Source organism: Numenius arquata, chromosome 2 (assembly GCF_964106895.1).
Source record: "Numenius arquata chromosome 2, bNumArq3.hap1.1, whole genome shotgun sequence".
NCBI classification, from domain to species: Eukaryota; Metazoa; Chordata; class Aves; order Charadriiformes; family Scolopacidae; genus Numenius; species Numenius arquata.
Genome location: NC_133577.1, coordinates 27,973,067 through 28,000,063, shown reverse-complemented (window position 1 = coordinate 28,000,063; position 26,997 = coordinate 27,973,067). Strand labels below are relative to the sequence as shown.

The 26,997-nt window shown below is 36.2% G+C and overlaps 1 protein-coding gene across 2 annotated transcripts in view; it reads left to right on the top strand.

Annotated features, from left to right (window-relative positions):
* Positions 1-26,997, top strand: part of ADSS2 (adenylosuccinate synthase 2) — a 39,489-nt gene that overhangs the window by 3,787 nt on the left and 8,705 nt on the right. The window contains exons 2-9 of one of the 2 annotated variants that reach the window (XM_074164391.1): positions 10,309-10,419; positions 13,880-13,982; positions 16,985-17,053; positions 17,807-17,857; positions 20,068-20,134; positions 22,119-22,226; positions 22,528-22,609; positions 24,402-24,528. In XM_074164391.1, the coding sequence (XP_074020492.1) occupies positions 10,309-10,419; positions 13,880-13,982; positions 16,985-17,053; positions 17,807-17,857; positions 20,068-20,134; positions 22,119-22,226; positions 22,528-22,609; positions 24,402-24,528 (718 nt within the window). The remainder of the gene's footprint in view (positions 1-10,308; positions 10,420-13,879; positions 13,983-16,984; positions 17,054-17,806; positions 17,858-20,067; positions 20,135-22,118; positions 22,227-22,527; positions 22,610-24,401; positions 24,529-26,997) is intronic. The other variant, XM_074164395.1, reaches the window with a different exon arrangement.

The window sequence follows — 26,997 nt, the reverse complement described above, 5'->3', positions numbered from 1 at the left end:
TGGATCTCTTACATTAACAACGCCTCCACGCACTCACCCAATCTACCAGTGTATGCATGCAGAAAAAAAATGTAGTGTCTGTGCTGCATGATTCCGTTCTCACTCATTTCATCAGCAAATTTTTGGTTACTTCCTGTTCTTGACTATTGGAGGTAGCTGATTTCTAAGTCTTTCTAAGTTTATATTCAAGCCATGCTCCCTATGCTAAAGAATCCTATTTTCCTGCTTCTTCAGTTCTATTGTACATCTTATTACTACTTTAAAACAGAATCACAGCTTCTTACAAAATTTTCTCAACTGATTTCAGTATGGTCTGCCTGCGACTTACCATTACTGCTCTGCTTGCTGTGGGATCCCTTTTCCTCTTCCTCCCCGCAAAGAACAGTGTGTATAGTGATGCCATCACTGATCACTTGATATGTAGCAATTACAGTACACCAATCAGAGAAGTTTTCAGAGTACAGATTCTCGGCGTTAAGCAGTTAAAATTGATCAGCTCATAACTGCTGACTGAAGTCATACCAATGCGGCCTAATACCTCCATATCACTAGTCTGTATATAGCCACATCAGAAAAAAAAACACAACTGTGATTTTCTTAGCTTCCATTCACCAAGCCTACCTGTTTTTCTTTTTCTAAATATTCTCATTTTAGTCTAGAGCCTTTGCAGGCCATGCAGAATTAGGAATAGCAGAATCAGTAGCTATAGCTGTTGGTGCTTTTTTAGCTGCTCAGGCATTCGATAGGTGATGTCTAGCTAGTGCTCTCTTTTTTTTTTTCTTCTTCTTTTTTTTTTTTTTTAAGTGCTGAGTGCACTTTTGGACCTTGTGGTTGTTGGCAGCATGCTGATAATGTGCTCTGGTGAGGAAAAAGGTCAGTAAAATGAGGTTTTTTTGGCCTGGCCCATCAGTGAGTCATGCTTTGCAGACCTGCTTTAGAGCATCACTGACAGGTGATCTTTTGTTATTGTAAATAGTCACACAATGTATACATTATTTCAAATAGAACAGTTGAAATCTGATTTTCTAGTTCATAAACTTTGTACCATTAACAAAGGAGATCTTAGTAGCACTAAAGAGCAAAGTACACCTTGATCTACTGGCTTCTTACTGTTCTTTCAATCTTGCAACAAAAGCTTACTGTGTGTGCTTGGTTGGTTAAGATGCAGTACTCTGTAGCAGCTTGTTAAGATTTCAAAAATATTTTTTATTCCTACTGTACTACCTTACACATTTGGAAGATGTTCTCTGTAAATGTTCCCAAAGTCACTTTTCATTTTTCATATCCTTTCTTAAATATTTTTGTGAAATGTAGCAAACATCAGTGGGTTTTTGTGCACTGAAGCAACATAGTGCTGGACCAATCTGTGCCTTCAACATTTTTCTTATTCCTTATCTGCCTGCCTCCCTTATCTCTTCTATCTCTTAAGGATAGATTGGTCTTTATTCTGGACTTGGATAATGAATCCTGTTCCCTGCCTAACATGTAGGCATTGCAACAGCACAAGGTTTTGCAGATCAGGTGAAACTAAGCCAAAACAATCTCTAAAGAGTCCTTCTGAATGTTGTCTTTCAATAGCAGTTCCTCAGAGCAAGTTCTATCAGTATAGAGAAATGTATGGAGTTTTTTGAGATTAATAGACTTAAGTAAAGTTAATGTTTTCATTTGTTAGGAGAAAACAGGTGAACGTGTAAAACAATGTGTTTATTATCTCATATTCTGCCTCAAACCACACTTTTGATCTTGTTCTGATGCAACAGTTCTTGTCCTACATATTGAAAAACTTCTGAAGTCTAGCCAAAGTTTTAGAAACTTTTATTAAGCATGTAACATGATGGCTCCTTGAACTAGGTTTAGATCTTACAAACATGAATGGATTGTCAAGGAAGAAAATTGCGAGCTGCTGGATGTTGTTTATACTGAAATCCAGGAGTAGGTTATACAGTGGAGTTTGTTAGCTGCTAATTCATTTGAGGCAGAAGGGGGAGAAAGCAAGAAATTAATCACAAAATCTGGGCTGTGAGAGAACAAATTAGTTATGAAAAACTTGGTTACTTTTTTATTTTTTTAAAGGGAGATGTTTTAAAATCTAAAGTTCAAAATAGATTTTTGGCAATATGTATTAAAATGAGAAGCAAATAGCCTAGTAATTGCAAAGCTATGTCTAGTTAGAGTGCATCATAGGGGTTCAGATACATCTCTTCGCTAGACTGATCAACTTTTTAAAGGTGTGTTCAGCATTCCCAGAATCCGGTTGTGGCAAGAAGGAACCTTTCTTACATTTCTTGTAAGTAATGGTGGTATCCAGCTTTCTTGATGTATTTCTCACTTTTCATCTAAGAGTTAAATGCAAATGTTTACAGCCATATGATGCCAAAGCAACATTGACTTGCTTCTTGCCCAACTTGGCAGTCACTTGTATAGCTAGCTCAGAAACAACAGTGGTTGCCCTGAGCTAAAAAAGAATGCTGGAATGTGGTAGCAATAAAAGTAAACTGTAGAAAAAATTATGCACACACACATCTGATGGGGAGAGTTGAAAGGAGTGTATGGCTTCTTCCTTAACATAGCATGAGATAACATCTCTTTAAACTAGACAACTAATTTCTATTCTAGAGGAGGTAACTTGAAAGACTTCTTTGCTCTACCCTGAGGCATCATATTTTTGAGATAGACAACTTGGCATGATCATGTCATAAGAAAAGGCAGTGATTGTCATCATATGCATTTAAGAGAACTATCTACCCAAAAAGTTTATGTCAGTATTTCAGAGCTACTTTAAATACTTTTGTATTTAGTATCTTTATAGAGAGCCATTCACAGTGTGGTTTTAATAGTAATTTCAGTCTGCTTTTCTAATTAAATCTTTTTTTCCCTATGCACCTCAACTGTTAGGTAAAGTTCCAGTAATGTAGACCAGTCTTAGCAGTTATGAGAGTACCTGTAGGCAAGGCATCAGGGTTTGAACTGCTCTCTTGTCTTGGTATGTTCAAAATGGATTTAACTGTTGCGGTTATTATACTATAATATAGTCTGTCCTTGTAGTCAAGGTCAGAAGATATGCTCTGAAACTAAAACGCGTATTTTCAACTTGCATAGATCTAAAATGGAGAAAGATGTGCTCTCGTTCCTCCATCTTAGTTTCAAATGTGTTATATTTTTTATGTGTTCCTGCAGTGATTTCTTACTTGCATGCTCTACTTACGTATGTACAGATGCCTCATACTTCAGCAAACACTTTCTTGTCTAGCACACATGGTACACATTTACTCTTGTTCTTTGTGCTCTACACAAAGGCTTTAAAAAGCAGAGAATGTCTTACTGTTAGATTATTTTTTTTTTTTTTAAGAGGAGTAGTATTTTTGCTTTCAGTTTATGAATAAGCAACTCTGCTTTCTTTTTGTTTTTGCTTGCTGCAAGTTGGTGCATTGATGTTTCCTATTAAACTGCACTTCCTTTCAGAAAAAGAAAAAAGGAAGGGGGGAAAAGAAAGTTTAAAGCTAGAAATGAACTTAAGATTAAGAGTGAGGGTCTTTCAGTGAATGATGAATATAAGTGTGTAGATTTTTCCTGGAAGAGTCCCATGTGACAGGAAAATAGAAGAACTGCCAATCCTTCTTCCTTAAACTGGAAGGACAAGTGGTCAAGTCCTTCGCATACTTTTCAGGTAAATCAGTGAGATTGGCTACAAAGCCAGGAGTATGGAACCTTTCTGAGCAAACTCACCAGAGGAAAAGTTCTAATTCAGGATTTCTCTATCCAGATTTGTGTATGGCTTTGTATCGTTTTCAGAGTCTTTTTGGAAAACTAGGTTCCATGCTTCCTCAATCGTTGGCATCACTTAGCTTCAGATGAGCTCTTACATTAGCAGGCATTGCGTATAAAAAATACTGGAGCTTGTAATTCCCAGTTTGACTTTTTTTTGTTGTTTTTTGTTTAATTTAAAACTTTTATGTCCTTGGTAAACATCAATACTGTTTATGTTTATTTATAATAAAGTATATTTCTGGAAAGCCAATTGAGTTATTCTTGAATAAATGACTTCTTAGGAAACATTCTGGTTGTACCTTCATATTTAGCAAAACCCAAAACAAAACCCCAGGTGGTGGTTATTTCAGCTTCAGTGTTCTATTAGCTGTGTTTTGGTAGCGGCTGGTTAAACACTGTAAGCTTCAAGTCTTACCTGATAAACTTTTTTGCACTATTTTAATTTAGCAAGAAAGTAATCTTTTTTGTTTAAAAAGAGCGTCTGTCTGTAATCCTGACAAAGGTCTGATGCAAAAAGGCTGATGAAGTAGTCATCAATTAGACTTCCTGAAGACAGGCCTAAGTCATTATTATTTTGTCAAATTAACGTCATTAAACTATCAAGACTCTGCCATAACTCCAAAAAAGATTGGTTCTTATTTGTCCAGTGAATCAGCTCAATGCATGAATGTTCCCTGGGGGCTTTTGACTAGTACAGCAATGCAATTCCAGAAGAAAAATTGTTGTTAAATATTCTTATGAATGTTCCTTCTCCATGCTTTGTACATGATTTGAAAGTTGTGCTGCATGGACAAAATGTAACAAGGTAAAGAGCTGTTGTGCTACGGGAAGGTTCAAAGTGAGAAAACTTGTCTTTCTTTGAGGTTGTTCATACATTCTTTTGAGTTTACTGGTTTGGCTCCAGAATACATCTTTCTAAGAGTTACACTTATAAAAATTGTTTTCAGTCTTCAGAGCTGGGGAAAAAATGATAATACTGTAGTCAGGTACTTGCATTAATATTGTTGCTAGTTCTATTCAGTTCTTTAGCTGGCAGTTAAGATAATTAAAAGCTATAGATTGCAAAAATTTTGCATAGATAGGTGAAATGCTTAAAATGATTTACCTTAAAATTACCATAGATGTAGAAGTACTGTTCAGTCAGTATGTTTAAAATGTAGTTCTCTTTGATGCTATTGATTAGCTTTCGCTATATTTTCCAGTGATAGTGTCTGGACCATGGTACAGTATTTTGGTAACTGGTGTGTTTGTATCGTGTGTGTGAGTGTATTGTTTGTGGTAAGTGTTGCCTTCCAGTGCTTTGATAGTGTGTTTTGGCTGGCAGGAGTCACTTGTTTGATTTATTGAAACTTCATGTGTGTTTCCTGTAAAATGTCAACTAGCAGATAATGACCTTTTTTCCTTCAAAATTAGTATTTTCAGGCACTCAAAATTATTGCAAAAAGGGTGTTTCCTAAGAATGTTTATCAAACGGCCCCCAGATGTGCAATACTTGCAGCTGCCTTTGCTATCGTATTCCCCCTCTGTGCATTTGTAACTGATTCTGTTCATGTTTGCCAGGAAAGGTATGTTTTAGAATAGTATCTTGTTTTGTGTGTAGTACTGACTAACCTTATCTAAATTGAATATATGGATGCAGATTCTTGGGTGCGGTGCTTATACTGAGAAGGATTTTTAGGCTACTTGATCTTTCTTAGCAAGCTGAAGAAAGAACTCGACTTTTTTTGTTGTTGTTTGCTTTAAAAAAAAATAAAATTTCTGAGCACCTTATCACTGTAAAAAGAATATTTCACAAGTGGTATTTCATAGGGAATGTTTTTTGGAATGAGGCTTCTAGGAAGCAGGTAAATAAAGGGTTTTGTTACCAGCATAGCTGTCCTTCTAACAGTACTTGTGTGATAATTTGTCTATTAGTATGCACCTTTCTGTCAGAGTCCTGTATACTTAGCTGTTCTACATGTTGAATAGCTTGGATATTTCAGGATTACCAGCTACTGGTCAGGGATCATGTGGTTTTTCAGGGAAGTGATTTAAGCATACCACACCAGTGAAATTGGAATAATGCCTTTTTAAAAAGCTTATGCATTTAGTTATCTTAAAACAACAGGTTTGTCTTAAAATATTATGGATTGAGTAATGATCTTATGCCTGACCTTACTTTCACTCTAGCACTTAACGACTTAAAATACTCTAAAATAATAGTATGATTTAATAGTGTCAGGATCATGAAAGGAGACAAAAGGCTACTGTGTCTTAATAGGATTTTAGATTGTTCATCCTTCAGAGCGTCAAACTAAGAAGTCCCTAAACTAAATCCATATACCGAAATGCATAGGTTCACACTTGTTGTTCATGATGACTTTCACACTGCATCTCCAAATAAATGGAAATAATTTTTTTTCATTCCAATCCAACTGGCACCCTTTTGAGCTGGAGACATGCAGAAGTTTAAAAAAAAAAAACAAAACAACAACAAACAAAAGAAAGAACATCACAACAAAGCAATAACCAAACAAACCCCTGAAAAACAACTCTTTAAATAGTAAAGTTTCATGGTTGAAGTGGTTTTGTTTTGTTTGGTTTGTTTCTTTTTGCATCAAGGCTATGATTAAGATGCCCAACTTCATAATTCCATGAATTGTTTGAACTGATATTGTTGGGGGAAAAATAAAAAACAGGTGTTTGGTTCTCCCTGCACTTTGAGCAAGCTCGTGTTTTCCCGTTAGCAGCACAAATGTTGAATGTCACCTAGTGGCAGTTACTCCTTCAGCATTGCTGGCGGCAGTGTAGGCAGCAACTGGTCATCTGAAAACTGGAGGCTGGTTCCAATCATAAAACCAGCCACCCAACTTTGGTGTGTTATTTGGTGACCTGAGCAACAACGGTGGGCCTAGGTATTGACTACAAGGAAAAGTCAAAAGTTAAAGAAGGACACCATTGTATTTGTATTACTTTGTATTACAAAGTTCATGCTCCTAACAGTTGAAAAGTTGGGGAAATTCCATTAGAGACACAATTTAACATTGTAGTTTGGTAAAGCTGTGATCTGCTGATCCCTTAGTTGCCAAAGAATCCTTAGGGAGAGAGAACTGTTCCAACTGAAAGATATGAGAACAAATAGTACAAGCAAAGGAGAAAGGAAAAATGAACTGAATGCTTTTAACCTTTTTTAATCTACCTCAAAATACAGTGCGAAGAAGATTGCTGACTGCTCAAAATCCAAATTTGGGAACCTCAGAGTATGCTAAAACTGCAGTGCTGTGCCTTGACAGAGATGCACAAGTAAATGGTGCTATATCTAAGCAAAATACTCTTGGGACTTCAGGAGCAGTAAGCCTGTGTTAGCCTCTTGATAGGAGCGTAGTGTGTTGTTACTGGTTCTTACTGCTCTTTGTTTTGTGTAGCTGCTTTGTTGCTTGATGGAGAATCTGCTTTATGTTCTGTTCTTTAGCAAGGTATGAGGATATTTTTCCTATATACTGAGTTTTCTGTGATGAAATGTGCTCAAGTCCAGAGGTTGTTTTCTAATGTAAAGAAAACCTAAAGAGAAATGGTTTGTCTTGGTTTTTTTTTTTTAGATTAGAATTTAGGGAGAAGCTTGTTTATATTCTTACCTAAATAGCCTAGTAATTACCTAATCTAGAGATATATTTTGGTGTTAAATAAGCAAGAGTTAAGCATTATGCATATTCAATTTTTGAAGTGCTTAGTCTCTGGTGTAATACTAACAAGAACTGACTTTTTTTTTTTTCTAATAAGTTCCAACAATATACTTCTAGTTCACAGTATCTGAATGCTAAGTGACGCAGCCTTTTGGGCAATAGACATCGGGTTTTCTGTTGTGTTTGTTGTCTGACTTTGTGTCCTTGGTATGTTTCAGTGATGATGCCTACTTAGAAAATTTTCAGGTAACGAGCAGATACCTTTTGCCATGACTTCCAGAATGAAGAGACTTAAAAGACACTGGAATATTCTAGATTGTGTCTATTGAAATGAGAAGCTCATGGTGTGTAGGGATTCTGCTGTATGTATCCAAACTTGAAGGATGTGCACAGGGGTACACTTAAATATGCAAAAAAAACAATTTATCTCCTCTGTGGTAAACAAATATACACAGTGTTGGCAGGATAAAAATCAGAATTAAGTTTCAATGATTAATGTTTAGACTATTACAAATTTTTAATTATTTTTAAAATTATGACATTTTTCTTAATGGCTGTTTAATCTGACAGACATGAGGCTTGGGGAAAAGGTTCTTAAATTACTTTTAAGAGAGACAGTCTTATTTCAGTTCAAAGTTTTGCTTCTGCTGTTCTGTCAGATGATCTGAAGGTTTACAATACTGTATCTGATATCATAACATCCCATGAGATGCAGAAGTGAAAAAAGAAAAAGATGCACAAAATGTTTTTAGGAAGCACTTAAAGAAACAAGTGGAGTGTTTTGTGTGTGTATGTGTGTGTGTAGATGGTTTGTTTGGTTTTGTTTTTTTTTTTTCCTTTGTTAATAATGTGTTAGATGAGTGGGGATAGATGACTCTTGCAACAGCTGTATCAGAACATGGAAACCATGGAAGCAGAGGGAGAGAACACAAAACTTTATGAAGAATGTTCAGTGGGTTTGTGTTTAGTGGGTACTTGGACCTGAAAGCTCTCTTCTGGTCCCACCTATACCTCCTATCCTGAACTGTTTTTTTGGCCTTCTGCAAGTTCAACTTACCTAAAAACTGCTAAAAGGATCTATCTTTTTTTTCCTTCAAAGGGCTTTCTTACTTGTCTTTTGCATGAGGTATTTGTCTTTGTTGTATTTCAGAAAGCCTCTTTTGCATAATTTCGGAATAAAATATTGCAATACCAAGCAAGTAAAGTCTTGAGTCTGTTAGACATTCCTGGCTATCTCATGCCAGACATTCCTGGCTATGTCAGGTCCTGCCAGACGAACCTGATCTTCTATGACAAGATGACCCGATTGTTGGATGAAGGAAAGGCTGTGAATATTATCTACCTGGACTTTCAAAAAGCATTCGACACTGTTCCCCATAGAATTCTAGTGGAAAAACTAGCTGCACATGGCCTGGGCGAGCATACGATCTGCTGGATCAAGCACTGGCTGGCTGGACGGTCCCAAAGAGTGGTGCTCAATGGAGTTAAATCCAGCTGGCGGCCGGTCACAAGTGGTGTTCCCCGGGGCTCAGTGTTGGGGCCATTTCTGTTTAACATCTTCATTGATGATCTTGATAATGACATAGAGTGTATCATCTGTAAGTTCGCAGATGACACCAAGTTAAGCAGGAGTGTTGATCTGCATGAGGACAGGGAGGCTCTACAGAGAGACCTAGATAGGTTGGATCGATGGGCCAACATTAATGGTATGAGATTCAACAAGACCAAGTGCCAGGTCCTGCACTTGGGCCACAACAACCCCATGCATCGGTACAGGCTTGGGGAAGTGTGGCTGGAAAGCTGCCTGGCGGAAAAGGACTTGGGAGTTCTAATTGACAAGCGGCTGAATATGAGCCAGCAGTGTGCCCAGGTGGCCAAGAAAGCCAACGGCATCCTGGCTTGTATAGAAATAGTGTGACCAGCAGAAGTAGGGGGGTGATTGTGCCCCTGTACTCAGCACTGGTGAGGCCACACCTGGAGTATTGTGTCCAGTTTTGGGCACCTCAATACAAGAGAGATATCGAGTTGCTGGAGCGGGTACAGAGGAGGGCAACGAAGCTGGTGAAGGGTCTGGAGCATAAATCATACAAAGAATGATTGAGGGAGCTGGGACTGTTTAGTTTGAGGAAGAGGAGACTGAGGGGTGACCTCATCACTCTATAACTACTTGAAAGGACATTGTAGAGAGGTTGGTGCTGGTCTCTTCTCACAAGCAAATAGCGATAGAACAAGAGGGAATGGCTTCAAGTTGCAACAGGGTAGGTTTAGACTAGACATTAGGAAGAAATTCTTCACAGTAAGAGTGATCAGACACTGGAATGGGCTGCCCAGGGAGGTGGTTGAATCACCATCCTTGGATGAGTTTAAGAGTTGTTTAGATGTGGTGTTGGGGGATATGGTGTAGGGAAAAACTTTGTAGAGTAGGGTAGGTGGTTGGACTCGATGATCCCAAGGGTCTTTTCCAACCTAGATGATTCTATGATTCTACGCTATTTCTTCTTATTGATTACCTTTCTTTTTAATTATGTTTTTTTTTAATCCACACAATATTATTTCTCTTCCTCTGGCAAAGCCAGCTCTGCCTTGGCTGCCTGACCTCTTCCACAGCCTGTATTCTGACTTCCAGAGGGGTTTTCTCTGCTACTGTTCTGCAGAATGGGAGGAAAGCATCCCAGTGAAGAATTCGTTGTTCAGTGTGCCACTGTTGCCGCCTTGTACCTCTCATGTATAAGAAGTCATTCCCCTCCCCACTCTCCCCATGTGTTTGTGCAATCCATCTATTTGTAGCTGAATCCAGAGTTGCCTTGTCCTAATGAGTGTGTGTGTTGGCCGTGACACACTTCTTGTCTCAGCTGAAGGAAATCTTGCTGTTGTGCAGGGAGAACAGGAAAAGGAGCCACTGCTACATGCATGTACTGTTTTCCAGACTGAGCAAGAACATCTTTTGGTCTTGCCACACACTTGGCCTCTCTGTCTGTGTTGGCCCAAGGTAGGTGTTTCAGTTTTCATATGGCTAGGAGATAACTCCTGTAAGTTTGAGTACCTAGAAGGTTGCAGAGAGATGGTAAACTGATTACTATATTTAGTTAACTAGGAAGTATTGCCAGCCTCAAGAAATGACTTGTATATCTTAATTTCCCTCTGGCCAAAGCTTTATAGAATGTATTGAAGATCATTTGAGCATGAACTTTGTTTAACTAATAGTGAAAATAAATTCCACAGTTAGTTCTCCATTAATAATGTTTGAACATTTGAATCAAAGGAGTGTTAGCTTGAGTGACATAACTGGTCCCATTTGGTTTAGTGTGATGAGGGAGGAGGAGCGAGAAGTCCAGATGGAAAGCACTGAAGCCAGGAGTGACTTCATCAGCTTATGCCTTGAATTATGCGCAGAGTCAATACTTGCTTACATTACAAAGATGTTGGCATTATCATCAGTTTCTAAAGGAGGAAAAAAAAAAAAATCAAACCAAACCCAAGCCCCGCAACTTAACAACAACCCACCACCACTAGAACTCTGAGTTCAGGTTTTTGTAATAAGTATTGTTTACCAAACCGGCGTTGTGCAACATCTGAGCACACAACGTGTACACTTTACTGCTAGTTCACTGTAAGTGTACAGTGTGAACCATTCTCTTAATATATTACAATTCCTAACTGTGTAGCTATACACTTGAACTTCTACAGGTAGGATAGCTTACCTGTAAATCAACAGCAGAATTTTGAAAACTGAATTCATGAAATGCTGTTGTTTTAGTGCTCTCCTAAAATATGGTTTGAAATTAAAAATATTTTTCAAAATGATGCATTGTGTCAGAATGACATCAAAAGCAGGATGAGGACTGACTTAACATTCTACCAGACAGCTGCTATCAATAGCACTTTTGGGACCGAATCTTTTAATGTCAGGGGCATCATAATATAAACAACTAAATTCTAACATTCAGATTTGAGTCTAATCTGAAAATAAGTTTTTGGAAACCTTGAGGTATTAGTATGTGTCCTGGTTTGAGGTAAAACAAAACCAATTTCTTTTTCAGTAATTTCAGTCAGGATGGCCCAAGAGTGTGTTCAGATAGCAATTTATCACATATAATATCAAGTTTTATACTTGAGTCTCTAGCAAAATCCCTTAAAGTATAACATGCAGAAATATATATATTAATGGCGTGATTCTAGATGAGGTATGAGCTGTGCTGTGTGTGTAGTTCAGGGTTTAAAAGGTAACATGGCATTTTTATTCTGTCAGCCATGGTATATTTTTTATTGAGCACAGAACCAACATACCTTGGTATCACTCAAGAGTGCAAGGGAGAAATCTTGATGCCACCAAAACCTAGCAGCTGTGTTCCATGGGGAACAGAGCCTGAGTCTGCACGCTGTACACCATTTTAAGCAGGTGTACTTGACTGTAGGTGCTCCTTTAGTACATAACTATTCTTTTTCCCCCAAGAAAGGTTTTGCTTAGGTTCTCAAACACTGAGTGGAAAACCAGTGTCTTTTCTTACTAAAAAAAGCTTGTATATTTTATGTATGTATATATAACTTAAGAGTTCTTAGAATATTATCTAGTTTTGGAGTAACTTGCAGTAGCTCAAGAATATCAGCGTTGCATTTCAAAAATAGTTTTAAATGTAGTTAGTTAACATCCTTTTAAATCAAAGCTGCAACTGTAGAGGTTGTAGACCACTAAATAACATTTTTTAACATCTACTGTTGAGTAGAAAGGATGGAAGGAGGAGGAAGGTTATTACTGAACACTTATAATTTTCTTAAAAGGATAAACTTAAAAGGTTTGCTTTATTTATGCATTTAATGTGTTTCACATGTTGTGAATTGAAAATTTGGGCTTCTATGATAAATTCAGATCATTTGCAGTGAAAACCATCTGCATCCGTAAATCTCTACAACTTCTTCAGGGTACTGGTCCCTACATAGAAAAACTGTACATTACGTTACTAAATCATTTAAAATTTTCTTAAATTCGGAGATTTCCTTTGTTGGGTGAAGGTTTGTAAGTCTTCTCTCTGTTCACAAAGGAGGTGGGACGGCTGTAAGTCCTCAAATAATACTGAAATTATGAGAATTTTCTTTGGTAGGTTCACTGAGCTTCACTAGCTTCACAGGCTTTTACCTGTGGGATGTGTTTACTAACTGGCACAAATGTTTGATTTCTGAGAATATTCTTTATTTGTTATGTCAGATATATGGCTTTATGTATTGCATTCATGCTTTGTAAATGTTGTGTAAGTAGCAAGTAGCTGTTGAATCTGTTGCTTAGAAAAGACTTTCTGTGATACAGTATTCTGAAATATTTCAGATTTATAATTCCATAGAGTAATATCTCATATAATTTATTTTTTCTTCTTTTCCTATAACACCTTTCTTCAGTTTGTCTTGTGCTGAAAGAAGGCTTAGATTAAAAGTCTTTCCTTTAAGGCTCTCCTTCTGTGAAGCAGTTTGTTTATTTCTGGTGCAAGGTGCCTCTAAAGGATGTTCCTCTGGTTATGACGAACGGAACCATTTTGCATGCACCCTTGTCTTGCACAAATGACTCAGTCACAGGAGAGTGTTAGCTTATTTTCAAAAGTACAACAAACAAGAACTAGGGATATTTGGTAACTATTTTGTAATCTTTTAGTTTCATAAGCCTGTCTTGACCCTCTTTAACACTTGGTCACAGGCTTCTTTTTGTATTTTAGATGTATTTCAGTTTAACAAATCTTTTAATACTCGCTTTGTGGTAATAAAAAAAGCTAGAAATGTTAAGTGTTAGTTTGATGTAAATGGTTTCCTGTAAATTACAAAACCACAATCGTCTTAGTTGCCTCTAGGTTCACCCCTTAACAGCATGTTTCAGATATAAATGACTTGTACTATTACAGACCTCTCATCACTGAGGATGTATAGAATGAATAAGTTAACTTTGCAGGTTACTATTAATAGGAAAACACTTGAGAGACTTATCTTTCCCAATAACTATATGGTTTTATATACTGAGTTTTACTGATGATTTTTCTTTTCTTTGCAAAGGTTGTGGTTCTATTTTTAATACTTACACTCCATAGCTGTAATAGGAACCTAGTAAAACTGGTGATGGCTTTTAGAAGATGGTTTTTAGAAATATTTGCATATTCTAGAATACTTATGCTTCTGTCCAATAATTTTTAGAAACGTTTTAATGTTATTCCAAGTTCTTGTACCTTTAATGAACCAAAATACTGTCCAAAGTCTATATGACAGATAATACTGATGTTGAAATTGTCAAGTTTGACAAAACAAATTCATCTGATTTCCTGGGATATCTTTTGAAACGTCTTTTTGTCAGTAACAGAAATGAAAGCTGCAGGATTGGAGCTGGAATTGATTTATTTCATCTCTATACTGTGTGTTCGTTTGTCTTTAGTTTCAAAAACTATTAATGTTTCCCCCCTCCCCCCTTTCCCCAGGGAGGCAATAATGCAGGACATACAGTTGTTGTGGATTCTGTGGAGTATGACTTTCATCTTCTGCCAAGTGGGATCATCAATCCAAAAGTCACTGCATTCATTGGTAAGTGGGACATCTCTAGAAAATAGACAATACTGTAGTTACAGACTTCTGACATATTAAAATAACAAAAATATATCTAAGAACATACAGGATCAGATTTTTCTTTCTCAGATTCTCATAGGATTGAACTGCTCTACCATCTTGTTAATATTATCTTAGCTCAATTGTGAAGTTTGGATTATAGAGGTTTCTTTTACTGTCATGGATAGTTCATCTTTGTTTTTATCTGTCCTATCAATGCAAACAGCTAGCTGTCCACCGTGTCTTCATTCTCCCATACCCTCTTATTTTTTCTACCAATTATTTATTTTATTCTCAGAATTCCTCCTCTCTGTTCTAATCTTCAGCCCTGCTGAGTAACTACCAGTACCTTTTGAAACATAGATCTTTCCTCCCTTTTCCATTGGATTGTGAAATGAATGTTGACTCCAGAAAGAATTCTGCACTATGCTATATTGTTCTTACCAAGAAGTCCTTTCAGGAGGATATGTTAGAAGTTTTAGGGCAGTGGCAGTACTATGTGATGTCAGGATCTATGATATGTTTGCTTCCTGAAAGGGGGTTTAGATTGTCCTGTCTGTTGTCCCTACAAGCTTACTTAACCCTCCCTCTCTTGGAATCCTGTTTCCAATCCTACGTGATTTTTTATTTCGAATTGCATGTGTGACCAACCTACTTAATTGTGTAGCCCTTAAAATTTCCTTCTAAAAATGGAGGTAAATATAAAACATGTCTACACAACGTTATAACTATGCATGTGCTTGTGTGCTGTTTCACAAACCAGGTGAGTCTCTGGGTCACTAAAGGCTATGACCTATCCACATTTCCATCCTGCTTTTTTGATACCCAGAGCTTCTGTCCCTTACACAGTGTACTTTTCCCAATCAGGACTATATTGCTGTGCTCTTCCTATCTTCTTCCTGCGTTATCTCATTGCTTTGAGCCTGTACTCTTGCCTCTCGGCTTCATATATGTGCCAAAAGTAAGTGGGCATTGACAGTTTGCTAAACAACATAGCAACTAGAGAGCCTCTGTCGCTAGCTACTTGATTCATAAACAGTACTCGCTGAATTCTTGGGTCCAGCTTGCAGTGACTGTATACTCAAGGTCAGCATTAACTCTTTACTTGATGGGAATTGGTGGTTAATTGCTTTTTTTCGGCTGTTATATTGTGACTTGATAGTGGGATAGTTTCAGATCAACTTGCCCTGCCTAATACTTCTACAGAAATTGAGCCAATGGGCATGGAAATAGATTTGCTCTGATGCAGGCAAGGTTGGGATGTTAACCGCTTCTAGTTTTGAGGGCTGTGGCAGATGATACTACTTTTATTCTGTTACTGTATTGTGTTTCTTTAAAAGGTTGTTGCTTGAAAACAGTAAAAAAAGGATGTTCATTTGTCATGTTTTGTTTGATAGGCTCGGGGCTGAGTAGAAAAGACCCCATCCTTTAGAAGTACAGTAGGCAGGAGAGAGCTTTTTACAAATCCTCTTGCTGTATCTGCTATCTCAAATCTAAAGTCTTGTCTCAAATCTAAAGATTGTTCTTCTAGCATCATGGTTTAACCCCAGCCAGCAGCTAGGACCATGGAGCCATTCACTCACTTCCACCCAGCTGCTGGTAGATGACATGAGGGAGAAAAAGGGAAAAAAGCCAGACCTTGTGGGTTGAGATAAAGACAGCTTAATAGAACAGTAACGGAAGAGAAGATAATAATGGTAAAAGAATATACAGAGAGAGTGATGCAATACAGCTGCTCACCACCTGATGATTGATTGCCAAGCCCGCCCTGAGCAGTGATTGCAGAACCCCCATTTATAAACTGAGCATGACATCTATGGTATGGAATATTCCTTTGGCCAGCTTGCCCTGCCTATGCTCCCTCTCGGCTTCTGTGGGAAGCTGAAAAAGTCCTTGACTTAATATACACAGTACTTAGCAACAACTAAAACAATCTGTGTTATCAACATTATTCTCATACTAAATCCAAAACATAGCAGCTACTAGGAAGAAAATTAACTCTATCATGGCTGAAACCAGGACCATTTGCCTTGTGTTTAAGATCCCTTTCGGGGAAGAAAAAAAAAAATTATCTGGCTTAGGATTTCACTGAAAGGGCTTATAGGTTAAAAAAAAAAAAGGGCAAGGGCAAAGTGATTGGATCGTTATAATAGATTATTACTATTGATTAAGAGTGTGCCTTGAAACTTATAGTGAAGAAGTCTTAAGTATTTTGGTGTTTAGAATGCTTTTATCTATGTGAAATTAGGTAATATGCCAATAATTTGAAATGGCATGTCCGTTCGTTCTTTAGCTAGGTGTTATCATACCGATAGCTTTGGATGTAATGATCTACTAACTAAGTTTGGTATGACCTTAAGATGTTTGGTTTTGCTATATGGAAGTGCTCTTTCTTGATACTGAGTGATGCTGGTTAATTGAATGAGCTAGTCATCTTCTGATCAATATGACAGCTGTAGGAAAGCGAGCTTGCTTGTGATAGAGCTTTTCCCTGTGTTATTTTTGCTAGTCTATAAACAACCCCAACTCTATATACGGAATATTCAGTGTCTGTTTACAGCAGCAGAGTGCCTGAAGGGGATGCTAATGTTTATAATGATGATAGAAAAGTGCTAAGCTTTTAAAAAACAATAGGGTTATTAAAATGAAGTGCAGGGAGGGAAGTTAATTTTAGATATGAGGAAGAGGAAGTTGCATTCTGGACTGTCCCATGATGCTGTTACGGTTTGTCCTGATCTAAATGGAAAGTTTGTTAAGCTTATTGAAAAGATTAAATGCATGTAGTTAGAAATGCATACTTTAGGTGTAAATCAGTCTTTTACAGATAAATTCCTAAGAATAAAAATTGCAATGTTTAGGAAGTTTAAAAACGTAAATAAAATACTCTGCATATAAAACTTGAAGTGTCTTTGAATTGTTTGGAGTATTTTTTTCCCTGCTCAAACATAATTAATTAAATTTTGTGTAATGGTTTTCTTCAGGAAATGGTGTTGTAATTCATTTGCCAGGCCTCTTTGAAGAAGCTGAAAAAAACTTAAAGAAAGGAAAAGGTGAGAAAACTTTAAGATACTACTCTTAGAATAGTTTGTGGGGCGCTCCGCAAAAGACTTAGAGGTGCCTCTGCAGAGGTTATGTACAATGTGTTTTTCCAGAACTGTTTAGCTGCTGGAGTTTCTGACAGGAGTCTTGCTTGAAGTCCCAGGGCCCTCGTGGGAAGACAGACAAAAGGACTCTCTGTACAGTTTTAGGAGAGAACATGTTCTAAATATGAATTATCCGCAGACATTTTTATTTGCTTAAGGCAATGAATTTAAGAAGTGAAACTTGTTAAAGTGTGTTGTTACCTGTTCATAGTCGTTTTACCTCTTACAATGTTAGTGTACAGTTTGATGATACATGTTAATATAAACAAATGCTGTGGTAATGACTTTTTGATTCAGAACTCAGTTTTTGGATACTTTCTGTTATGTCTATGGCTGTGCTTGGCAGCACTGTGCTGCAAGTGAGGTAAATCAATGGTCTAGATTGTTAGAAAACAAAAAGCTCCTAATTGGTTGCTGAAATTGAAGAACTAATAAAATAGCTAGAATTCTTCCTCAGAATAGGCCTGACTTTCTCAGCGTTATAGACTGATGCCAAGTTTTAATTATTGAAATCTTCTTTTTTTTTCTCCGGAATGTGATTGCTCAATCTTTAAATAGATTGACTGAAGACTAAACATGGAAAGTGTTTATCTTTTATACATCAGAAGACAAAAATGCTGCACAAAACATAATTTGAACTATTTCATTTTGTCTTTTAAGGGCTAGAAGGCTGGGAAAAAAGACTAATAATTTCTGACAGGGCTCATATTGGTAAGTTCCTGTTTGTGGTTTGTTTTTTTGTTGATTTTTTTTTTTTAATCTTTGTTTTCTCTGACCTTTTCATGGCAGTATAAGCGTGACAATTTTTGCCATCTCTTTATGTAGGTATGTACTTTTCTTTGGATTAAGTCTCCGTATGCTGCTTTGGTTTATTGAAGATCCTAGAAAAAAATCATTTGCCACTCAGGACCCTCCCAGGATTATCTACTCTTTAATTCTATTCCATAAGCATAACCTAGTCAGGAAAACAGGTTCACTTTCCAAGCCAAACATTAGAGGCGCAAAGCAGTCAAAAAGCAGTTCAGAAGTTAATTGACTGAGGGATTCATTTACCCCTTGGGTGTGAAAGCAGAGTTCCTTGTAGCAACTTTTCTGCTCAGAAACCACGTGTCTGGGCGTGACTCCCAAAGTCATGGGCTTCCTACCAAGTAAATTGCCACGTACTCAGAAAGGAGTCTTTGTGGAAAGGACTCTATAGGGATGGGGAGAATGGCTGCCCTCCTCGCAAGGAGCTCGTCAGTCGGGTGTCGATTCCAGCCTGTGTTCCAGACATCTCTGCAGTTCAGAGCCTGGAGTAAAATAGTGTTTAGAGGTGAAACCACCAACACAGAGCTTCAGAAGCTCTTCCTGTATCACTCCTACAACATCTTTATTACATAAATTCATCTCTTAAAGTAGATCTTTAGATATTGTAATATAATAGTTACATAAGTGCATGTGTTAGGAAATGGGCTTATTGCTGCTCTGGTAGTCATTTTCGGATGATGCAAACTTTTTAGGTCTTTATCAGATAAAAACATTACGCCAGAAAAAAGGTTTTGTGTTTTGTTTTTTTTTAACTGATCTGGAATAGCTGAGTGAGTGAACATGTTATTTCAGAATAAATACATTTTTACTTTGGAGTAACTACTGACTTAGAAATAGTTAAGTAACTGTTCCTCAGTTACTAAAATCCTGTCTGGGATTAGAATCACTGTAGGTGAATTACTTGGAAATGACTAGATTATTAGAAAAACTGTTCTGCGATGATTATATTGCAATGGTAATAGTGTGAGGTTGTCATAGCTAAACAGATCGTGAGTAAAAAGGACCAGTTATTGACTGTCACTTATCATGACTCAACCTCTTAATGTAAATGAACTTTCTGTTTAGAAAGTTTTGATGACAATCTGGAGATCTGTTGCCATGATAAATATGCCTTCTCTAAAATGGGCATTGGCAATCTGTGAATCATTAGTCTGTAACAAAAGATCAACTGAAAATAGGTTCAGGCTGCTGGGGATAATCTAATCCTTTAAATTACGGGCATGTGTGGAAATGAATGCAAAAATAAATTGGTAACACAAACAAGGAAAACCAACTCTTGTTCTAGAGAGACTAGAGCACTTGTTAAATGAGTCTGTTTCTTGCATGTTTTCCTGTATTTCCTGTGTAATGTGTAGATTAGTAGTTTAACTGTCGGGAGATAGTACTTAAGAAAAATAAGATGGCTTCTGTTAACCTGCAAACTGTATTTGAAATGAGTCCTGTCAGATTTATTTATTTTTATAATTTTTTTTTTCTTTTACGGTAGAGGAAGAATTGGTGCAAGGAATACCTTGCATAATCTTTGTCATTAATAATATGTAATGCTTTAAAAAAAACAGGGCTTCTGAAGGTGACTTCTGTTTACATAACAGACGTTGGTGAGAGCTTTTGTATTTCCAAATGTATTTTAATGTATGTTGTCTAAAATATAAAAATAAAATGGTTTAAGAGATATTTAGAATGTTTATTTAAAGTTCCCACCTTAAATTTCAGCAGTGTGACTTTTTCACTATAACCTGTTTTCTAGGATTTTTTTCAACTACATGTTCTCTTTGTTTGTTGTCCATATATTATTTTGGGCCACTACAAAGCTGAAATGGCTTAGTAGTTAGTCTGTGGGCGGTGTATACACAGTCTGCAAGTATTCTACAAAAGAAACCCTACCAAAAAAAAAAAAAGTCTCTGAAAAAACTCATAACTTTTCCCTGTGAAAAAGTGTAACTTGTAAAAAAGGAGAAAAAAAGCCTCATGTCATTTTATTTACCTCTCTTCACTGTGTATGTTTTTATTTTCCACGTTGATAAACAGGGCTAGAGTTAGTTTCAAGAAATTGTTACCAATATGGTAGTTTGTTTCACAGAAATTTTCTACTCAACCTATTTTTATTTTCTTAGTATTTGATTTCCACCAAGCTGCTGATGGCATCCAAGAACAACAGAGGCAAGAACAAGCGGGAAAGAAGTAGGTAGTTCTATTTTGTCGAACATAGGATGACTTAGTACAAACATTTGATTTAATACACTGGACTTTTGTTATTGTTTGTCATTGAGTTTTAAAAAGTATTAATTATCCTTGTAACTTTTCAGTGTGGAGTATGCAGGGATCATTTCTTACACTTTTATCCTCCAGTGGCTAGCAAAAGATTATATTCTTAGTGAAAGGGTTGTAGTCTTGATATTTTGCCTTAGGAAAACATTCCTAGTTCCTAATTTGCTTTATATATATAGAAGTAGCCTGCTAGCATGTCTAACTATGGCTTTGACTGTATAGCACATTTGTTATTTAAATTCTTTTGTGTCTAACACTTTAAAGTTTATCATGATAAATAGTAAGTTTATTTTATATTTTAACTGAATGCTTTTATCTGCTCAAATTTAGCTCAAAAACAGTCACAAGTAAGGCTCATGCAGCTTCCATTGCAGAAAGATTATAGAAAAGTTAATCTAATACAGTATATTATGCTTATACAATTGTTTTAACTTCTGTAAATATAGTGTTCTGAAAACTTAGCTCTTTTATGAATTGGTATGTCTTAATGAAACACAATAAATGGGAACCAACTCCTCCTTAAAAATATTCTCTATGGAGGGTATGAATTGGGGTGGAGGCTACAGTCAATTATCTAACTCACAATGTTCAGGTCTTGTTAAATGACACTGTGCGATGCAAAGTTGATTAAAATGTTTTTCTTTTTGGACTGAAGGCAAACATACTACTTCCTGAGTCTAATTGGAAGAATTTGGTTTTTTCCCAAGATTATTGTTGTGAATCTACTCCAAACTACTAACGACATAACTAAAATGAATTGTGTACTGATTCTGAACTGTATTTCAGTTAATTCACATATCAATTGATACCCTTTAAAGTTTAGATGTGACCTGTACCTTCTACTTCAAATGGAGTTCTTCTTGAACTGACTTATGGTATGGCACCTTCAAGGCAGTTTGAAGAAATCTGAGCCACTCTGCATATGCAGAATTTATAATTGAAGAAGATAAGGCTTTGTGTGTCTGCTCAGGGGAGGGAAAAAACCAGAAAATGGTTAAAACTGAGTGGAAAACTAGGTTTAGCAATGTGCAGCATGCTTCTGAAAATGCTGTGCACTTGTTCACTTCTCCTTAAAAAGTTAATCTTTTGAGAGTGATGGGGAAGATGTTTGATAATCTGCCTATGATGAGTGCAGTTTGGCTCTATCTTAATAGATATTTAGCAAGACTGGCAGAAGATACTTTCTAAACTAGCTGTGTTTCTCTGACAGTAAAGTCAGTGCAAGTAAGTTGTGTCTTATGATATCACTGACTCAAGCTGAAAAAGGCTTTTCAGGTAGAGTGGGTAGGTAAGGGTAAGAAAAAGAATTCAGGTTTTCAGAAACGGCTGCAGTGGAAAATCTATTCTTGAACCCTAACTTACAGCATTTTGAGTATCATTGTCACTCTTAGATGCTCGGCTGTGGTTTCTGTTTTCCTGGCTCCAACTGAGGCATTTAGAATTGAATTAAATATTTCTTACATACGAACTTGAAATCCATACTGTTTATCCAGTTGCTTTATGGAGGACTTTCTTCAGGTCTTCAGGACAGTTTTTTAGGAAGGTATTTGGTTATTTCAGTTCATAGTACTGAAGGATGTTGTCTTGGCATTCGGTTTCGCAAGTGTAAAAATTGGGAATTGTGTTCAAATAAATATGTAAGAGTTCACTAAAGCATGAAAAGTTTACTGGTTTAAAACCGGAACTATGTAGAAGATTAATATATTGATGTCTATAAATAGTGATATTCTGAAATGAAGTTGCATCCTAAAGTATCTTGAGTTTTTAAATGCTTAAAATGAGATTCTAAATCCTCACAATTAACAGCATTTCATTTTATGCTAAGGATGTATTGGCTTTAAAGAAAAAACACTTTAGTTGACTATCAAGACTAACTCCTGTTATTATCTTTTGAAAGTTTGGGAACTACCAAGAAAGGAATTGGTCCAGTGTATTCTTCAAAAGCAGCTCGAAGTGGACTCAGAATGTGTGATCTTGTTTCTGACTTCGATGAATTTTCTGAGAGGTAATTCCTGTATTTTAATGCACAGTTGTAAATATAGTTTTCAGTTTCTGGGTAGTACCCTGTGTAAGCAATTACATCTGGTTGGTGTTACTTTTTAAATTAAAATATATTTTTAGATATGAAAATAATTCTATTTATAATTTAATTAAATTATATATTTATAATTATTAAAACATTTTATTGTTTGAAATTGTTTAATCACCAAATAATTGCAGATAATGTAACCAGTAAAACCTAAGGTTGGTGGGGGCATGAGGAAGAAAACAAACAAATCCCTTAGTGAAGCATTTTTGCCTTCCAGGTTCAAAGTGTTAGCCAATCAGTACAAAGCGATATATCCTACCTTAGAGATAGATATTGAAGGAGAATTGAAAAAGCTCAAGGTAAGCCTGTTTCTCTCTGTTAAATGATGTAATCACTGTGTGCAGTTACTGATACGTAAATCTCTTGGTGCCTGACACTTGTGCTTGTGCGAGGAGTTAAAACATAATACTTATAATGAGAAATTGGTATGTATCAATTTTAAAGAGTCTGGTAGCATCCTTAAAGACACTTTTGACCCTGCTTTATGCAGCATTTTAAAACTTGGTTTCAAGAGAAATATTGTAAACTTGAAGAAAAAAGCTTGTAAAGAGAGAATTATTTTTGACTTCCACTTGCTTAAACATATTGGCTAGGAGAAAAATACCCAAGATTGTAGTCAGGGAAGGTATGTTTCATTGTAAAGCAGAATATTAATTCCTTGCGTCAGAAACGTAAGAACTAAAATAAATTATTACTTTAAGTAATAAGCCTTAAGGGAAAAAAAATACTGTCTAACAACACAAAGAAATGTAAGTTGATAGCAGCAGATCTACTGAAGGCTAATTGCCATCAGACTAGTCTCGTGGTTAGTTATGAATTCTGATTTGATGTTTTCCCTGCAATTGAGACAGTTGTGGGATTTCTCACTAGAATCAATTCTCTTATGCCTCATAGTGCAATTTTTGCGGTGCACCCAATTTCTTATTTGAAAAAAAGTTATCAGGTGTCTTACCCTTACACAGCCTTTTTGTTCATGCATTTTATAAAAACTTAACTGTATGAGATTTTTTTTACCCTTAGAAAACTTCAATCAAATTTGGCAAATTGTTTAAAACCATTGAGGTATGTGTGGAACAGGGCAGGGGGTGCACAGTTACATATTTAATTTTTTCAGGCCAAACAGATCATCCTTCGTGTACCTCAGTTCCCACTAAACTCAGGTTGCAAGCACTAGAATGGAGTATATGGGAGTTCTTAGTACTTATTTTGTCTTATTTTTAATAGTATCTATTATACATGTTGAGTTGTAGTATTTTTATCAATACGTAGACCTAAAAATCAGTTTCAGTTGAGTGTTTTATAATGCTTTATAGTTTACTTAATACACATTAGAATTACAGAATATCTGAAACCCATTTTTATGGTGGAAACATAATATGTATTTGTAGCTCAAGGAAAATTGCTTGCACTTGATGTTTGTTTTATCCTAATACACTTGATTAAATTCTGAAAGAGAAGTTCTATTTCATGTGAAGTGAATCACTAGAATGAGAACTTCTGTATGTTCTCATGGGGAAAAAACCTGTGTACCAAGTGTTAATCTGAACATTGCTGGCTTCTTATATCCAGATACCCAGCTGCATTCAGGTAACTGACCCTGAAGTCCAATAAATAACTTTTTACTTACACTTACAAACATACCTGTGTGTATATATATATCACAATTACTGCTGCTTTACAATTTTGTGCATTTGTTGACTTCAAATGGCCAGAAGTGGAACTCCCCACATGGTTTAGGGGGAGAAACTTTGAGCACTTGGAAATGAAATACCAAATACAGTAAAGTATTGTGATTACACTCAGGCATGAATATTTCTAAAGCATTTCAAAAGTTTGGATTTTATTTCTTTTCTCCCCCTTTTTTTTCCCTCTTTTTCTTTCTTTCCTGCTAGGAGAGCATACATATCTATTGTGTAAATCTGTTCTTCCTTCGCTTATTTACACATTATGGCATATTTAGCATTTCCTTATGTTTGCTTTTCCTTTTCAAGAGGAATACGAGCATTGTTACGAGAGAGCAATAGCACTTGTACTCTGGCTGGCTCTGTTATAATGAAATTGTACTATACATTGGTCTTTTGTATTATTCAGGGCTGCGTGGAAAAAGTAAAACCAATGGTAAGGGATGGTGTGTATTTCATGTATGAGGCTCTACATGGACCACCAAAGAAGATCTTAGTAGAAGGTGCAAATGCAGCACTGCTGGACATAGATTTTGGTAGGTATAACCTTTTTGAGACACATGTTGCTATATGCTTATGTTGTGAAAGAAAAACACTAACCATAAATTCTTCTGTGCTTAGCTGTTCCTATGGAGTGTTTTGTATTTTGGAAGAACAGTATTCTCTATGACTAACAAATAATCGGGGGGGGAGGAAGATCATTGTTTAATCAAATTCTTTCAAAAAGCTTTAGACTCTCACAAGATTAATTATTTGAATGACAGTAATGATCAGGTGACTTTTCTTAAATAGATTGTAGCTATTACTTCAGTGTCTATAAATTTCATATGAAATTACTCACAGTTGTATACATCTATGGAAAGTACTTGAGAACAAAAATGGAGGGCTTTGAGAGGCAAAGTATATATGCAAAATAGTTGTTGACTTTTGAAGAATCAACTCGCATTTTTTTTAAACCCTTTATATAACACTTAGTTTTCCACTGTTTCACGATACAAGGAAAGATGTTTGGGATCTGGATTGCTAATGAGGCAAGAGTGAAAAGATTATCCCAATCAATTTGAAATTATAAATGGTGCAGTTTTTCTTAAAATACTGCGATTTTTCTAATAAAACATATTGATAGAAGCAGCTTATTTTTAAATGAGATTGTTTGTTTGTTATCATTATATTGTAAGGACAGATAAATTATTATACCTCTGTATAGGCATAGCAACCTATGTGATTGGCTCCTGCATTTTGCCACAAGAGCCCATCAGTCTCACTAGCCTTGTAGCTGCATCATTTTTATTTTTGGAAAGATGCTTAAGCTTGAAATTGAAGCCTGTAGGGACTACTGTCAAACGAATACATAATTGACACGTACTCTGCTTTCACTGGTAGGAGTTCTAATATTGGGCATTTTCAAACATACTGAGTTTGAAAGCCTCTTCTTTTAAGAAGATATGTCTAAGACTAGTCACTATAACTGTAGGCATGAAGTTTTCCCAGGATAATCTGAATATTGAAAGAAAATTCCTTTTTTAACAAGTCAAAAAAAAAAGAGAAGTCTTCAAATAGCTTGTCACAGGGAAATATTTGATGCAAAACAGATATTTAAAGAAAATTCTAGAGGGGGTTGTATTTTGCAAGTAGTGAGGATTTTAGATTTCATATAAGTATAGGAAATGCAAATAGTCTGAAACTCATCAGGTATGTCTGTAATACATCAAGTTGTTTGGGTCATTTAGATTTTTCTCCTTCCTGTGCTGTGAGACGCACACACAGAGAATATCTCCTCTCTTTAGGTAGATACCATCAGTGGATTGGACACTCGGGTTTACGGTAGACAAGTCCTAAGTCAAAAGATTTGTCAATGCCAAATTTGATTATTGACCATTCTGAATGAGGCTATTTACCTTTTAATACCAAAGTGAATTTTATGAATGTGTGTCTGTTGGCAGTGGTGGTGGTAAATCCCCAGCCTTGTAGTCTGTCCTGCTTTTCTGGAGGGTGTAATGAAGCTGGTGTGTGTGTGTCTGGGGCTGGGGGTGGAGGTGTGTGGTCATCTGTGTTTTTAAACACTGAGTGAGGATAAACCAATGTCAGTATACCAGCTGGGAGCTGCAAATGAGTAAGAATTGTCTCATTGACTCTGTTTTCTACAGCCATTAGCTGTATTTACCTGTCAGTAAAGGAAAGCTCAACTACTGTGTTCTAGAGAAAGATGACTAATTACTGCTTGCAAACTGCTGTTATGTATCACCTGTAAGCCTGTGTCTTTCTCTTGAGAAATTCGAGTTAAGCAAAAGTACTTTGCAAGTTCCAAAAAACATCTAGCAAAATCCATCTGTGAGGGACTTTGACTTTTTAAAGTTTCTGTATTGCTTTCAGTTCCTTTTATCTTGGCTGTTCCTCTCTTACCCATCTCTGACTGTTATACCAAAAGAAAAACAAAGTCTAAAGCACCAGGTAGAAGTCCCTTGCTTGTATGTAGTTACTGTGTGGCTGAAGTATTCATTCACAATTCAAGTCAACTAAGGGCTGGCGTGCTCTGTTTCATCTTCCATTACTTTAAAAAAAAACCAAAAAAACCCCAAAAAACCAAACAAAACAGTGCAAACTGAAGAATTTTGAGATGTTTAACTCTTGTGTCTTTGCTGTCCAGGTTGCTTTTTAAATGAGGCCTGAATATTTAACTAGAGACAAACTCTCACCACTAATTAACTAGACTATATTCCAGGAGTCTTTTTTTTTTCCCTTTAATTTTCTTTAAATGTGGAAATAATTTTTTCATTTGATTATGTAAGCAAAATTGTTCTTTCCAGAATTCTACATATCTTTGCAATTTCTTTTCCTTATAATGTGCTGACCAGTTTGTAGAGCTTGTATTTTATTTTTTCTCCCAAAATGAAAAATGGTAAGCCTGTATTTTCTAACCTTTTAATACTATTTTCTTAAGAGTCTCCCTTCAAATTTTCACATTGTTCTATTAGTGAGTATATTTTATATAAGATAGCAAGGCA